The 14,052-nt window shown below is 46.7% G+C and overlaps 1 protein-coding gene across 2 annotated transcripts in view; it reads right to left on the bottom strand.

Moving 5' to 3' along the window:
• Nucleotides 1-14,052, bottom strand: part of slc8a4a (solute carrier family 8 member 4a) — a 50,958-nt gene that overhangs the window by 18,688 nt on the left and 18,218 nt on the right. Inside the window, exons 3-4 of one of the 2 annotated variants that reach the window (XM_029701117.1) lie at nucleotides 8,123-9,535; nucleotides 7,385-7,902 (exon numbers count right to left, since the gene is read on the bottom strand). The exons of the other annotated variant lie outside the window; for it this stretch is intronic. Of the exons in view, the coding sequence (XP_029556977.1) occupies nucleotides 7,385-7,902; nucleotides 8,123-9,460 (1,856 nt within the window). The 5' untranslated portion in view covers nucleotides 9,461-9,535. The remainder of the gene's footprint in view (nucleotides 1-7,384; nucleotides 7,903-8,122; nucleotides 9,536-14,052) is intronic. 2 annotated transcript variants of the gene reach the window in all.

Here is a 14,052-nt window from a genome sequence, read left to right on the forward strand (position 1 = left end):
GTATGATCTTTGTCCCCATGTGCAGTTGCAAACCGTAGTCTGGCTTTTTTATGGCGGTTTTGGAGCAGTGGCTTCTTCCTTGCTGAGCGGCCTTTCAGGTTATGTTGATATAGGACTCGTTTTACTGTGGATATAGACACTTTTGTACCGGTTTCCTCCAGCATCTTCACAAGGTCCTTGGCTGTTGTTCTGGGATTGATTTGCACTTTTCGCACCAATGTACGTTCGTCTCTAGGAGACAGAACGTGTCTCCTTCCTGAGCGGTATGACGGCTGTGTGGTCCCATGGTGTTTAAACTTGCGTACTATTGTTTGTACAGATGAACGTAGTACCTTCAGGCATTTGGAAATTGCGCCCAAGGATGAAGCCGACTTGTGGAGGTCTACAACTTTTGGCTGATTTCTGGAGGTCTTGGCTGATTTCTTTTGATTTTCCCATGATGTCAAGCAAAGAGGCACTGAGTTTGAAAGTAGGCTTCAAATACATCTACAGGTACACCTCCAATTGACTCAGATGATGTCAATTAGCCTATCAGAAGCTTCTAGAGCCATGACATCATTTTCTGGAATTTTCCAAGCTGTTTAAAGGCACAGTCAACAGTGTATGTAAACTTCTGACCCACTGGAATTGTGATACAGTGAATTATAAGTGAAATAATCTGTCTGTAAACAATTGTTGGAAAAATGACTTGTGTTATGCACAAAGTAGATGTCCTAACCAACTTGCCAAAACTATAGTTTGGTAAGAAGACATTTGTGGAGTGGTTGAAAAATGAGTTTTAATGACTCCAACCTAAGTGTATGTAAACTTCTGACTTCTACTGTCTACAGGGCAGGTAATCAAGGAGGTGATGGAGTCCAGGTGAATCTGATGACGCGCAGGTGTGCGTAATGATGGTGACAGGTGTGCGCCATAACGAGCAGCCTGGTGACCTAGAGCGCCGGAGAGAGAGCATACGTGACGGTACTCCCTCCCTGGCGCGTTCAGCTCCAGCCGCAGGACGTCAACCAAAGGGACGATCCTGGATCTGTTCATCTGTTGAGTTAGAGTAAGCTCAGTGAAAGTGATGTTGAGTTAGAGTAAGCTCAGTGAAAGTGATGTTGAGATAGAGTAAGCTCAGTGAAAGTGATGTTGAGATAGAGTAAGCTCAGTGAAAGTGATGTTGAGTTAAAGTAAGCTCAGTGAAAGTTATGTTGAGTTAGAGTAAGCTCAGTAAAAATGATGTTGAGTTAAAGTAAGCTCAGCAAGAGGCCTCCCAGGTAGCTCCGGTTCGGACACCCGGACCCGACATCACCTCCAACACAAAAAACTACAAATAAAAAACATCCCCTGGTGTGTCCCTTTGGTGAGGCGTCATTCTGTAATGTGTGTGCTGAGTCAGGAAGCAAGTTCAGGGAGTGAAACATTTAATAAACAAAACAATAAAAACGCACAGACAGGAAATTAAAACAGAAACAATGACACCTGGGGAAGGAACCAAAGGGAGTGACACATATAGGGCAGGTAATCAAGGAGGTGATGGAGTCCAGGTGAGTCTGATGACGCGCAGGTGTGCGTAACGATGGTGGTAGGCATGCGCCATAACGAGCAGCCTGGTGACCTAGAGGCCGGAGAGGGCGCACACGTGACAGCCAACATGAATGACATCTCTCTACGGTCTCTTCTTTCTCTGGAAACATCTTTCCATCTATTCTCTCCCACATTGTCTGTCTGGTTTGTCTGACGCGAATGGAGTAAATACAAATGCTTTTCTTCCAAAAAATTACTATTTATATACACCTAAACCACTCTAAAATGTTAAAGTCATACATCATAAGCCATGTTTTATCGATACTTTTTTATTTTTCATAGAGTAAGCCAGAAGGATAAAGCAAGCAAGAAGGAGCTGCTGAGGTGGAGAGAAAGCACCTCACGGAAGAGATGAGAAGAGGGCTTTGGGGAACAACTCTGAAACAGAGCCTCCTCATAATTACTGAGAGAGAGAGAGAGAGAGAGAGAGAGAGAGAGAGAGAGAGAGAGAGAGAGAGAGAGAGAGACAAAGAGAAAGAGAAAGTGAAAGAGAAAGAGAAAGAGAGAAGAAAGAGAGAGAGAGAGAGCGAGATCTGAGGTATGATATAAGATTATGAATGTAATGCATTTTTCCAAATGTTCACAGTTCTCTTCCCTGGCATAGGAATCATACACCTCTGTAGTCCCTAATTGTTTAACTTACACTGTGGGGGTGAGTGGCTGGGGGAGACTGAGCGGGAGACGAGTAGCGAGCGAGGGAGAGAAAGAGATAGAAAGGCTAAACAAAAGGTGATAGTGTTAATGGCTAATCCAGCACGCAGGGCGCTATCTCTCCATATATCATCAGCCTGTCTTCTCTCTTCCCGCAGTGAAATACTTCTCTAATCACATACATCTGATGCTAAACTATAAATGCTCTACTCAGTGAATCTGAGGGGGTGATAAAGACAGAAGTATATATATAGAGAGAGACAGGTAGAAAGATATGTAATCTGTTGAGATAGAGTAAGCTCAGTGAAAGTGATGTTGAGTTAGAGTAAGCTCAGTGAAAGTGATGTTGAGATAGAGTAAGCTCAGTGAAAGTGATGTTGAGATAGAGTAAGCTCAGTGAAAGTGATGTTGAGTTAGAGTAAGCTCAGTGAAAGTGATGTTGAGAGAGTAAGCTCAGTGAAAGTTATGTTGAGATAGAGTAAGCTCAGTGAAAGTGATGTTGAGATAGAGTAAGCTCAGTGAAAGTGATGTTGAGATAGAGTAAGCTCAGTGAAAGTGATGTTGAGATAGAGTAAGCTCAGTGAAAGTGATGTTGAGATAGAGTAAGCTCAGTGAAAGTGATGTTGAGACAGAGTAAGCTCAGTGAAGATTATCTGTGTGATTTCCCCTGATTTAGTGACAACAACACACCGTTGAAAGACCTACAGTACATAGTTCTGTAAATGCAATTGTGTTCATGAGTCCTAACAGCAGACAGCAGATACGGCTGATAGTATTGTGGTAGCAGCATAGCCATGGTACATTAGCAGCAATCACCATGGCACAGTAGCATGGTGACGGTAGCTTTGGCAGCACGATCCTGTGACAGAGATGAAGTCCCTAGTCCCTACTTACAAGCTCCCATGAACTGCGACAGAGCATCCAGCGTTGTGTTTTGATTTCCACGCCACATGTTTGTGTACGCAGTGTTAACGGCCACAGGGGGGAACGTAAATAAACCAGGAAGAAATAACTGCAGTGGGGTTCGAAATGTGCTGTATACAGGGGGCTGTTCAGTTTCATGCAGCAAAACATAGTCGCAGGGTGGAACACTTCCACCACCTTACCGCTGCACTAGCAATATTTGCACTGGTGTGTGTGGTAACAGAGTTTTTGTGTGTAAATGTGTGTTGTTTAAGTGATACCTGGCTGTGTTGTTTCATATTACGTTCAGTGGCGTACGGAAGGCATGGAAGCACCCAGACACACGGTAAATGGGTCTGAATCTAGAAATGTGTTTCTGCTGTGCTGTACTCTATTGTAGGTCTCAGTGGGAGCCCATGTGTTTGCATCAGCCGTCCACACTCCCCTGTACTCTCACATTAAGTCTGTTTCTCTCTCTTCCTCCATCTTCCTAACGATATGTGGGCTGGCTGTCTATTTGTGTCCACACACAAAGAACACAAGCTTGGACACACACAGGCAGTGGTTTGGCGAGCGAGAAAAAAAAGAGGCTTTTACCGAAGAGTCAGCGAGACACCACACACACCCTCTGTGTAATGACTGAGTAGAGCATGCCAATAAGAGAACACTGAACTGCACTGAGGAGGGGGAAGAAGAGAGAAGCTACAGACTGTACTGTACACAGACATTATTTAAATGTTATCCTCAAATAAATGCGCGAGAAAAAAAAGAGCAGGACAAAGAGAGGCAGAGGTACAGTCTACAGACCCACATCAGATTTCTCCACACGGCCCTGAAGGCTGAAGTGATTGAGTGAGGCATGGAGCAGCTGCTACGGTGTGTCATAGAGGACCTTGGAGGGCTGGGGGGTAGTGGGTGAGGAAGTGGGGGCGCAGGTCACCCAACACTGCCTGCTAAGTCTAGCCAGGTCCAGTCCTCATTAACCACAGAGACACAGGGGTGCAGGGAGACGGAGACTTGGGAGCATGACCAAGTTTTTGACAGATAGTCCATGGTAACTCAGAGACTGTATATTTATTGTTATGCGTTTGTTTCCTGCTCTACTTACACAGGAGGCTGTGAAATTGGACACACCCTTTTAACATCTCACCATAAGCCCAAAACATTCACAATGTAAATACAATGAAAATAAAACAGATGGATCCATCAAAATGATCTGACACCTCTCCTGATTTGCGACATCCGATACATCTCCAGTGTAATGACACGTTTGGTTTTGGCAGAAGTATTGAGTTGCTCATCACTGCAGCTGCACCTGATGGCGTAGGGATTAGAGGCGATTAGGTTTCAGTGCTTTGGCAAAAGACAGCGTGTGATCTGAGCCGCCGTTTGATCTAGGCTGTGAGAGTGAGCAAACGGATGAAAACAAAATCAAACAGACTGCAAATACTAATCAAAGCTGTCACTATCATGGGGGGGGGGGAATTCCCCAGTCAATCTGTAATTCCCTTCATTAAGAAAAGTAATACAAGTATCGTTATTGGAGGTGGCAGAATAATACCTGTTTCTTTTCAGATATCCCCTCCCTCTGGTGAGATAATATCATCCGTCCACTTAACACATTAAGGTGTGTACGAGTGTGTGTACTTGCGGTACTGAATTTGTATATTCATGTGTGAGAGTGTATACAGTATCAGTCTTTTGGCTGAATCCAGGGTAGAGGATTTGGTTAACACATCAAAAAGACCAGCTAAAATGAGGGAATATGATTATGTGGATTAGGATTTGAATGTATTAAACATTATAGCTGCAGTATCTGTGTTTTTCCCCATACTGTGAGTGTCCTAACTCATTTACGTAGCTAGGTAACAGAGTGTAATTGCTATTCCAAATGACTGCCAGACGAGAAGCATGGGGAGATACGAGGCAGTACAGAATAAGAAATAAGGACAGGGAACAGAGGAACAGAGAGAGATGAGAAGAGAGAAAGAAACCTTTGACATCTACTGTGAATACTCTATGCTTTTCACCTCTCCTAAAGATCTGTATTACTTAAATAGAACAAAACCGGGGTGTTCTTTCAATATCTCCAAAGTGTGCCCATAAGTTCAGAGCTTCTGGTTGACTCTGGTGAATTTCAAACACACTCATTTGCATTCAAAGCACTACTAACCCCTGACCCTGCCACTGTGGAGAGAGAGAGTGTGGGTGTGTGTGTGTGTGTGTGTGTGTGTGTGTGTGTGTGTGTGTGTGTGTGTGTGTGTGTGTGTGTGTGAGTGTGTGTGTGTGTGTGTGTGTGTGTGTGTGTGTGTGTGTGTGTGTGTGTGTGTGTGTGTGTGTGTGTGAGTGTGTGTGTGTGTGTGTGTGTGCGTGTGTGTGCGTGTGTGTGCGTGTGTGTATCAGAATGCTCAGGTGGTTATCGATCCAGTAGTTAGTGTAGCCGTAGAGCCAGAGTAGTGAGGAATATGGCTATATTGATCCCCCATGTAGAATCTGTCTCTCTCTCTCCCAGCCGTTAGATCTCTGCTTATATAACTGGCCCCTTTCCCCGTTTCCTTTCCTTTTTCATCGGATTGTTTTATGCTTGTTTTCCCTCTCCAACCTCCAATAGGAGAAGAGCAGACACACACTAATCCACAAAACTAGGGAATGTGACATCTCTCTGTATTTGTTTTTTAGGATCGGAGGTTTGTCTGTATAAATCCCAGTGCATCGATTGGAGCTCAGAACTGCAGGGCAAACGCACAGTATACTTCATGCTTCAATTTTAAACTCATTCATCCTGGCTCCTTGTTAGTTTGCCTGTTAAAGTTGGCCTCCTCCTTTCCTACTCTCTCTCTCTCTCTCTCTCTCTCTCTCTCTCACACCCACATACATACACACACACACACACACACACACACACACACACACACACACACACACACACACACACACACACACAAAGCCCCCTGGACTCGTGCTGGCTAGTGCCAGGCCACTTGAGTTGTGACTGTCCAGGGAGAGCCCGTTAGAGTCTGTTACGCTGTTTAGAAGAGAGGGTTCATCTGTCTGGTCAGCAGAAAACACTGACAGATAGATGTGCTAGCACACACAAACACATACACACAATAATGTCAATTCTCACTTACTGTACTACACAAAATCTGCATTCGAATGCAGAAACATATACTCCTGCCCACTCAGCTACTCAACCAACCAACCCACACGCACGTGCGCGCGTTAATGTTCACACACACACACACACACACACACACACACACACACACACACACACACACACACACACACATCTCAGAAGAATAGACAACACATGCACCTGTCCCTCCACCCACCCATCTAACACACGTATACGCACTGCACTTTTTTCCAGCCATGATTACCATCGCTTTTCTCGTCACACATTCCATGAAGCACCCGCCCACACACCACTCTCTGAGCTCTCTTCCTCATCAGTCAGCCAACCCTGCCTACAGTGAGAGATGAATGCTAAAACACACTGCTTTGCACTCTCATCCCCTCTCTAACTCTCCTTCCGCCCTCTTACCTGCCTCTCTACCTCGAAATCTATCTCATTTTTCTCTAGTCTAAATTATCACTCAAATCATTACCATCACACAAACCCTTTTCATTTTCTAAAGCCACTGCTCTTCCTTCAATCAGTCCCCTATTCTTTATTTTACATCATTTACATATTTGACTACACCCTTTTCAGCAATATTCATTTAGTTTATTTTTATGGTCTCTCTTTCATTTCACTATATTGCCTTCTCTCTATGAAAATGGCGAAATCCCAAATGCCATACATTGTCTATCCATTACAATGAATGAACTCCCATAGAAACAACAGTGTTCTAATATAGCTACATGTATTCTTCCCTTTCATCACTACCCATTCCTCTCGCTCTCTGTCCCCCACACCGCAGCCCCACTGTTAGATCTCCTGCTGTTTATCCCCTCTCTACGGCTCGCTCCTCTTCCTCTCCAATTCTGCTAAAAACGCTATACCCCTCAAAACTCAACTCAGGACCTAGAAGCCAGTTTCACTCATTTTTTCATTGTTCCCCTCCAATCAGGGACTGATTTAGACCTGGGACACCAGGTGGGAGCAATTAATGATCAGGTAGAACAGAAAACCAGCAAGAGTGGAATACCCCATATTCTATACCATACCAATGGGCCATATAATATCATACTGTAATGCAACACACAAGTCATCAGCAGCAGAGCAGCGTACACGACAGGAAGTGGTGTTACTCACATGGTCTCGTCGTTCTGGAACTCCAGTTTCCCAGCCACCTCCTCGTAGTCCTCCCCAGCCTTGGCGGTGCCCTCCAGGGTGTGGTAGGGGATGGCCACTTTACCCCTGGCCCCGGACATCCGGTGCACCTTCACCTGCATGGTGCCCACGCTCTCGCTCACCCTCATAGACTCTACTTCAAACGTGAAGATGCCTGCGTGGTCGTCGTCATAAATGGTTACCGTGGCAGTGTGGGCGTTGCCCAGGGCGGCCTTGGGGGATACGTGGGGGGAGAGGTTCCTCATACTGCTGGTGGTGGTGATGGTGCTAGGCTCCAGGATGGCCACCTCGGCACGGTGGACGATGCGAGGGTTGCTGAGGTGCACGTAGAAGTGCTCGTCCTCTTCAAAGATGTCGTCATCAATAACCCCCACGGTCAGCTCCTTCAGTGTCTCACCAGGTTTGAAGACCAGCGTGCCCTCAGCAAATTCATAGTCTGAGCCAGCGTTGGCCGTGCCGTCCTCTGTCCGGTAGTCCACCTGAGGTGACCCAGGAACAAAATCAACTCAATGACGATTCAATTAATTCACTAGACAGGAGTAATTACTGGAGAAAATGGCCCCCTGGCTCGACCCTTATCTCATCTAAAAACCTTTCCCATTATTACATTTAGCTTGAGTGATTTTCAACATAATAATCTTTCCATTATACAGTACAATAAATCACAAAGACAAATATGAGTAGCTTGTCCCCACTGACCTTGACTGTGCAGCCGCTTTCGCCACCATGGCGCCCAACAGACAGCTTGAGCGAGCTACAGTTCTCAAAGCACTGGTAGTGGGAGGGTTCAAACTGCAGGTAGATGGTGTGAGGGTCCTCCTCCTGTCCGCTGGCCTCATGGCAGCTCACCACCTTCCTGGCCTGGTCGGCAGCATGCTTCTTCAGGATGTTCCCAGCACCGATCATCATGCGTGTGGCCTGGATGCGGTAGAAGGCCCTGCTCTTCTGCTGCTGGACCAGAACCTGGTAGTTGGCCATCTCAATCAACTGCTCTGTGTCCTTCTCTGGGTGCCTCTGTTTCAGCTCCTTCAGGGTGCGGGCCATGTCCCTCCGAGCCTCATCCTCTTCTGAGTTCAGTCCACCACCCTCCTCCACCCCCTCCAGCATGCTGTCCAGCACATCCTTGGGGTGGGGGTGGGAGTTGCCCCCCTGGCCGTCCATCTCCACATCCATCTTGGTGAACATGCTGTCCCCCTCTGTCTCGATGATGATGCCGCGGGCCTTGTCGACACGGTAACGCTTGTGGATGTACTTGTAGAAGAGCAGGCGTCGGTCCGCGACCCAGGCCTGAACCACACAGATGGGGAAGAACATGAAGGTAAGCACGGCCTCCCACACCTCCACCTCCCCCGGGGAGATGACAGCCAGGATCAGGTAGAGCCAGATGTAGGCGAAGATGCTCCAGGTTGCCGTGACGAAGAACACCCTCAGGTGCTTGATCCTGCGTGTCTCGTTCTCTGGCACCACGTGCACACAGAGGGCGATGATGACGAACATGTTGAATGCTGCGCTGCCCACAATGGTGCTGGGGCCCAGGGAGCCTGCCTCAAACGAGTGGCCACACACCTCGATGACAGACAGCAGGATCTCTGGGGCAGACGAGCCTAGGGCCATCAGGGTCAGGTTGGATACGGTCTCGTTCCAGATGCGTACGGTGGCTGTGGTGGTCTCTCCGTTGGGCTTCTTGATGGTGATCTCTTTCTCCTGAGAGGTGATGACCTCAATAGAAGACATGAAGCGGTCGGCAATGATGGACATGCCCAGGAACATGTAGATGAGGGCCACGAAGTAGACGATGGCCCGTGCCACCTTGTCACCCACCGACGGGTTCTGAGGGTTCCACATGGGCAGGACCACGCCCTCAGAGCAGGGGTCTCCATCGGAGCAGTTGCTGGGCGGGCTGCTGGGTGCTGCATGGTCTGAGCCAGCCTGAGAGAGGTGGGTAAGCCCCAGGAGGAAGAGGAGGAAGAGGGAGGTGGAGAGGCTGGAGGAGGAGGAGGAGGGGTGGGCAAGGCTCAGAATGTGGGTGTGTAACATGCCGGCGTCCGGACATTCGAGTCAGCTGGCTCCAGAGATCAATCCACTTCACGTCTAACGTCTCAACAGACACCTCTGGAAGACACATGGGAAGAGGTGTAGTGACTTACAGACAACACTAGCTCAAACACAATATTGATCATTAGTATTACATGGATTACGAACAGAAAAACAGCCCCGTCGCAAAAATCGGCATCTTACTTCCAGACAAACTAAACACCTTCTTTGCCCGCTTTGAGGATAATACAATGCCACCGACGCGGCCCGCTACCAAAGACTGTGGGCTCTCCTTCTCCGTGGCCGACGTGAGTAAAACATTTAAATGTGTTAACCCTCGCAAGGCTGCCGGCCCAGACGGCATCCCTAGCCATGTCCTCAGAGCATGCGCAGACCAGTTGGCTGGTGTGTTTACGGACATATTCAATCAATCCCTATCCCAGTCTGCTGTCTGCTGTCCCCACATGCTTCAAGATGACCACCGTTGTTCCTATTTCCAAGAAGGCAAAGATAACTGAACTAAATGACTATCGCCCCGTAGCAGTCACTTCTGTCATCATGAAGTGCTTTGAGAGACTAGTCAAGGATCATATCACCTCTACCCTACCTGTCATCCTAGACTCACTTCAGTTTGCTTACCGCCCCAATAGGTCCACCGACGATGCAATAGCCATCACACTGCCCTATCCCATCTGGACAAGAGGAATGTAAGAATGCTGTTCATTGACTACAGCTCAGCATTCAACACCATAGTACCCTCCAAACTCATCAATAAGCTTGAGACCCTGGGTCTCCACCCCGGCCTGTGCAACTGGGTCCTGGACTTCCTGACGGGACGCCCCCAGGTGGTGAAGGTAGGAAACAACATCTCCACTCCGCTGATCCTCAACACTGGGGCCCCACAATGGTGCGTGCTCAGCCCCTCCTGTACTCCCTGTTCACCCACGACTGTGTGGCCACGCACGCCTCCAACTCAATCATCAAGTTTGCAGACGACACAACAGTGGTAGGCTTGATTACCAACAATGACGAGACAGCCTACAGGGAGGAGGTGAGGGCTCTCAGAGTGTGCTGTCAGGAAAATAACCTATCACTCAATGTCAGCAAAACAAAAGAGATGATTGTGGACTTCAGGAAACAGCAAAGGGAGCACCCCCCTATCCACAACGATGGGACAGCAGTGGAGAAGATGGAATGTTTTAAGTTCCTCTGTGTACAAATCACAGACAAACTGAAATGGTCCACCCACACAGACAGTGTGGTGAAGAAGGCGCAACAGCGCCTCTTCAACCTCAGGAGTCTGAAATAAATGTGGCTTGTCATCGAAAACCCTCACTAACTTTTACAGGTGCACAATTGAGAGCATCCTGTTGGGCTGTATCACCGCCTGTTACGGCAACTGCACCGCCCACAACCGCAGGGCTCTCCAGGACACCTACAACACCCGATGTCACAGGAAGGCCAAAAAGATCATCAAGGACAATAACCACCCAAGCCACTGCCTGTTCACCCCACTTCCATCCAGAAGGCGAGGGCAGTGCAGATGCATCAAAGCTGGGACCGAGAGATTGAAAAACAACTTCTATCTCATGGCCATCAGACTGTTAAATAGCCATCACTAGCACAGAGAGGCTGCTACCTACTTACAGACTTGATATCATTGGCCACTTTAATATATGGAACACTAGTCACTTCAATAACGCCACTTTAAGAATGTTTACATATCTCACATTACTCATCTCATATGTATATACTGTATACCGTATCCTACACTATCTATTCTATACTATCTATTGCATCTTAGCCGCTCTGTCACTGCTCATCTATATATTTATATATTCTTATCCCATTCCTTTACTACATTGTGTGTATTAGGTTTTGTTGTGGAATTGTTAGATACTACCTGTTAGATACTGCTGCACTGTCAGATCTAGAAGCATAAGCATTTCACTACACTCGCAATAACAGCTGCTAACCACATGTATATGACCAATACAATTTGATTTGATTTTGATTTAGTAGCTGCGGATCAGTGAAGGGTCTGCAATGCATCCCTGGTCCTGGAGCCACGGAGTAGTCCTTGTCTTTCCCTAAGGCTAGGTGTTCCAGTGGTCAATCAGAATGTGATGTGGGGGAGTTACAGTGATAGAGTTCATTACAACCCACATATCTGGTTAATCAATTAAAGCCCGGACGACAATTAAAACCAGCAGACCACGTAAGTAGCTCTCCAGAAGCTGATCTATCGATTTTTACAGATGAGCACCACCGTTGTTTACCCACCTGAGTAATCTCCTATTTGCACTTACTGTAACCCTGTTTCTGGTATTATTGGTGGTATAAAAGCTATTGCAGCTGCTGTTACAATAGCTGATGCTGTCAACTAGCACTTTATTCTCTGAATATCCCATCCAACAGCTCCTGGTTCACCCCTTCTCTGTTGTGTGACTGACTACCCATTGTGCTGTATTGTCAATGTTAACTCTGTAATATACCGAGCACGGTGTTCACTTTGAAATACACTTTTTGAAAACACTAACCCTTGTTCTTTTTAATGTCTCGGTCTATGGTGCTTAACAAATGTGTTAAACCATGGCCCAGAGTCAGTGGTAACAATAACAGCGTAATGAGTAATGTTCACAGAAAGAGAAAGTGTTTTTTCTTTCTCATCCCTGAAAAGTCCTAGCTGAGGCGTGTTTTATATAAGAGCCTGTATCACGCATGGATGACCAATGACGCCTCTGCTTCCTTAGCCTCTCTCTCTCTCTCTCTCACTCTCTCTCTCTCTCTCCACAAACAGTACAGTACACTCACATCAGCAGCTCCTGTCCCTCCAAGCCGTACAGTGGTCCACAGCCATTCACCTCCTAGTGCCAGTCTCCCCCATTCCCCACCTCTCCACGTGCACTCCCTCCTAACCAGTCGCCCACCTCTTTCGATGATCACCCTAACCCTAACCCTATCCCTATCCCTATCCCTATCCCTATCCCTAACCCTATCAGCAGCACTACAGGGCTGCTTTGTTTCCAAACAATGAGACCACCGACAGCTATTGTACCACCAATAACAACAGAAACAGCCTCTCTGGGTAAGTGGGCGTTTGGCCAAGGCGGTTTACTCACTAAAGAGGAGATAACTCAAAGGTGGGTGAACAGACCAGCATCGCTGATCTGTGGAAAGGATCTGGCCCTGTATTCACAGAGCACTGATGTTTTCATCAGCCTTCCTGTGCACTCCAATGGCTCTCCCTGGTACTTCCAACTACTTGGATGGGAATTATAGTGTTTACCATGCAACATAGCCCACGTAGTGTGAGACTGGAGACTAGCTGGAGTTCCCTAATGATTGACAGGTGAAAACATTCTGTGGACATGGCACACGCCATGACTGACTCCCATTTAAGGAGACAGGACGATAGGAAACAGTGATCTGAATAACAGTGAGCATCCCTGTCCACAGTCACTGGCAGTCAAATGGTCAGGTAGGGACAAGATCTCGGCGTAACATCGAAAGGACATCTAAGCATCTGTGCCCCTTTCCATTGGTTTGGTTTATTGATTTGCACCCTTAACAAGGAAAGCGTCTTCAAGCATGTAAACCTTTAGCAAATGGGGCACACTGTCGAGGGGGTCAAAGATGAAATTGTTGCATCTCAAAAACATTCAGACATTCAGAGCAAAGAGGAAAGAATTGTATAACATTACAAGATGCCAAGAAGAAGATGACTGCATGAATATTAGGTTAAGAGACTCAGAGCAGACGCAGAACTGGACATCAGCTGTGTGTGGTAGAGGTTTAATCAGTAGTCCAGCCAGCCATCGTCTCTCTCTGCCTCCACTCAGAATTCGCCATCAGTAACCACGGTGACAGGCCAGAAACAACAAATTGAGTTTGAAACAACATGAGCACACCACACAAACCATAAATGTTGTGGTGCCATTTCTGATTTTTCTTGAGCAGAATATGCTCGTACAAATTGATTCAATTTCACTCCATGTTAAACTGTGTCTAGACCGGGGTACCTCATTCCTTCAACTCAATTACTATCTGACATTTTTAGGATAACTGTGCAAAAGCAGTTTTATTGTTTTCACATAGACTTGCTGGCATACCCACAGATTTCAGTTAGCATTGATGCAAAGAGCTGTCGAAATAGCACAAAGGTAATTCAAACCCAATATATTTCTTTATCATTGTTGTTTTGTATGAGTCTATGGAACACTGCAAAACCATACCAAACCACCTACATTAACAGACGTGTGATAGGGGGTTTAGGTTTGGGCACCAAAAGCAGTCAATACTGTATTGACACTGTATCCTCCCTCTGCCTCTTCAGTCCATTCAAGTCAATATTTAGCACACCTCCCCTCTGTCATCATTTACCTCCTGACAGCTATCCCCAGCAATGCTACACAGATCATGTAAATCATACAACACAGTAACTGATCGTTGATATACTCTTATGTTTGCAGTTTTCATAATGGCCCCCAGACCGGAAAATCGATTCAGTGCCAACATTCTAATACTGAGACTTACCATGAAGACGATCTCTTTAAGGTCAAGTAATGTAGCTGTCTCATTGATGTCAGCTAACA

The sequence above is a fragment of the Salmo trutta genome, chromosome 19 (genome assembly GCF_901001165.1).
Source record: "Salmo trutta chromosome 19, fSalTru1.1, whole genome shotgun sequence".
Lineage (NCBI taxonomy): Eukaryota > Metazoa > Chordata > Actinopteri > Salmoniformes > Salmonidae > Salmo > Salmo trutta.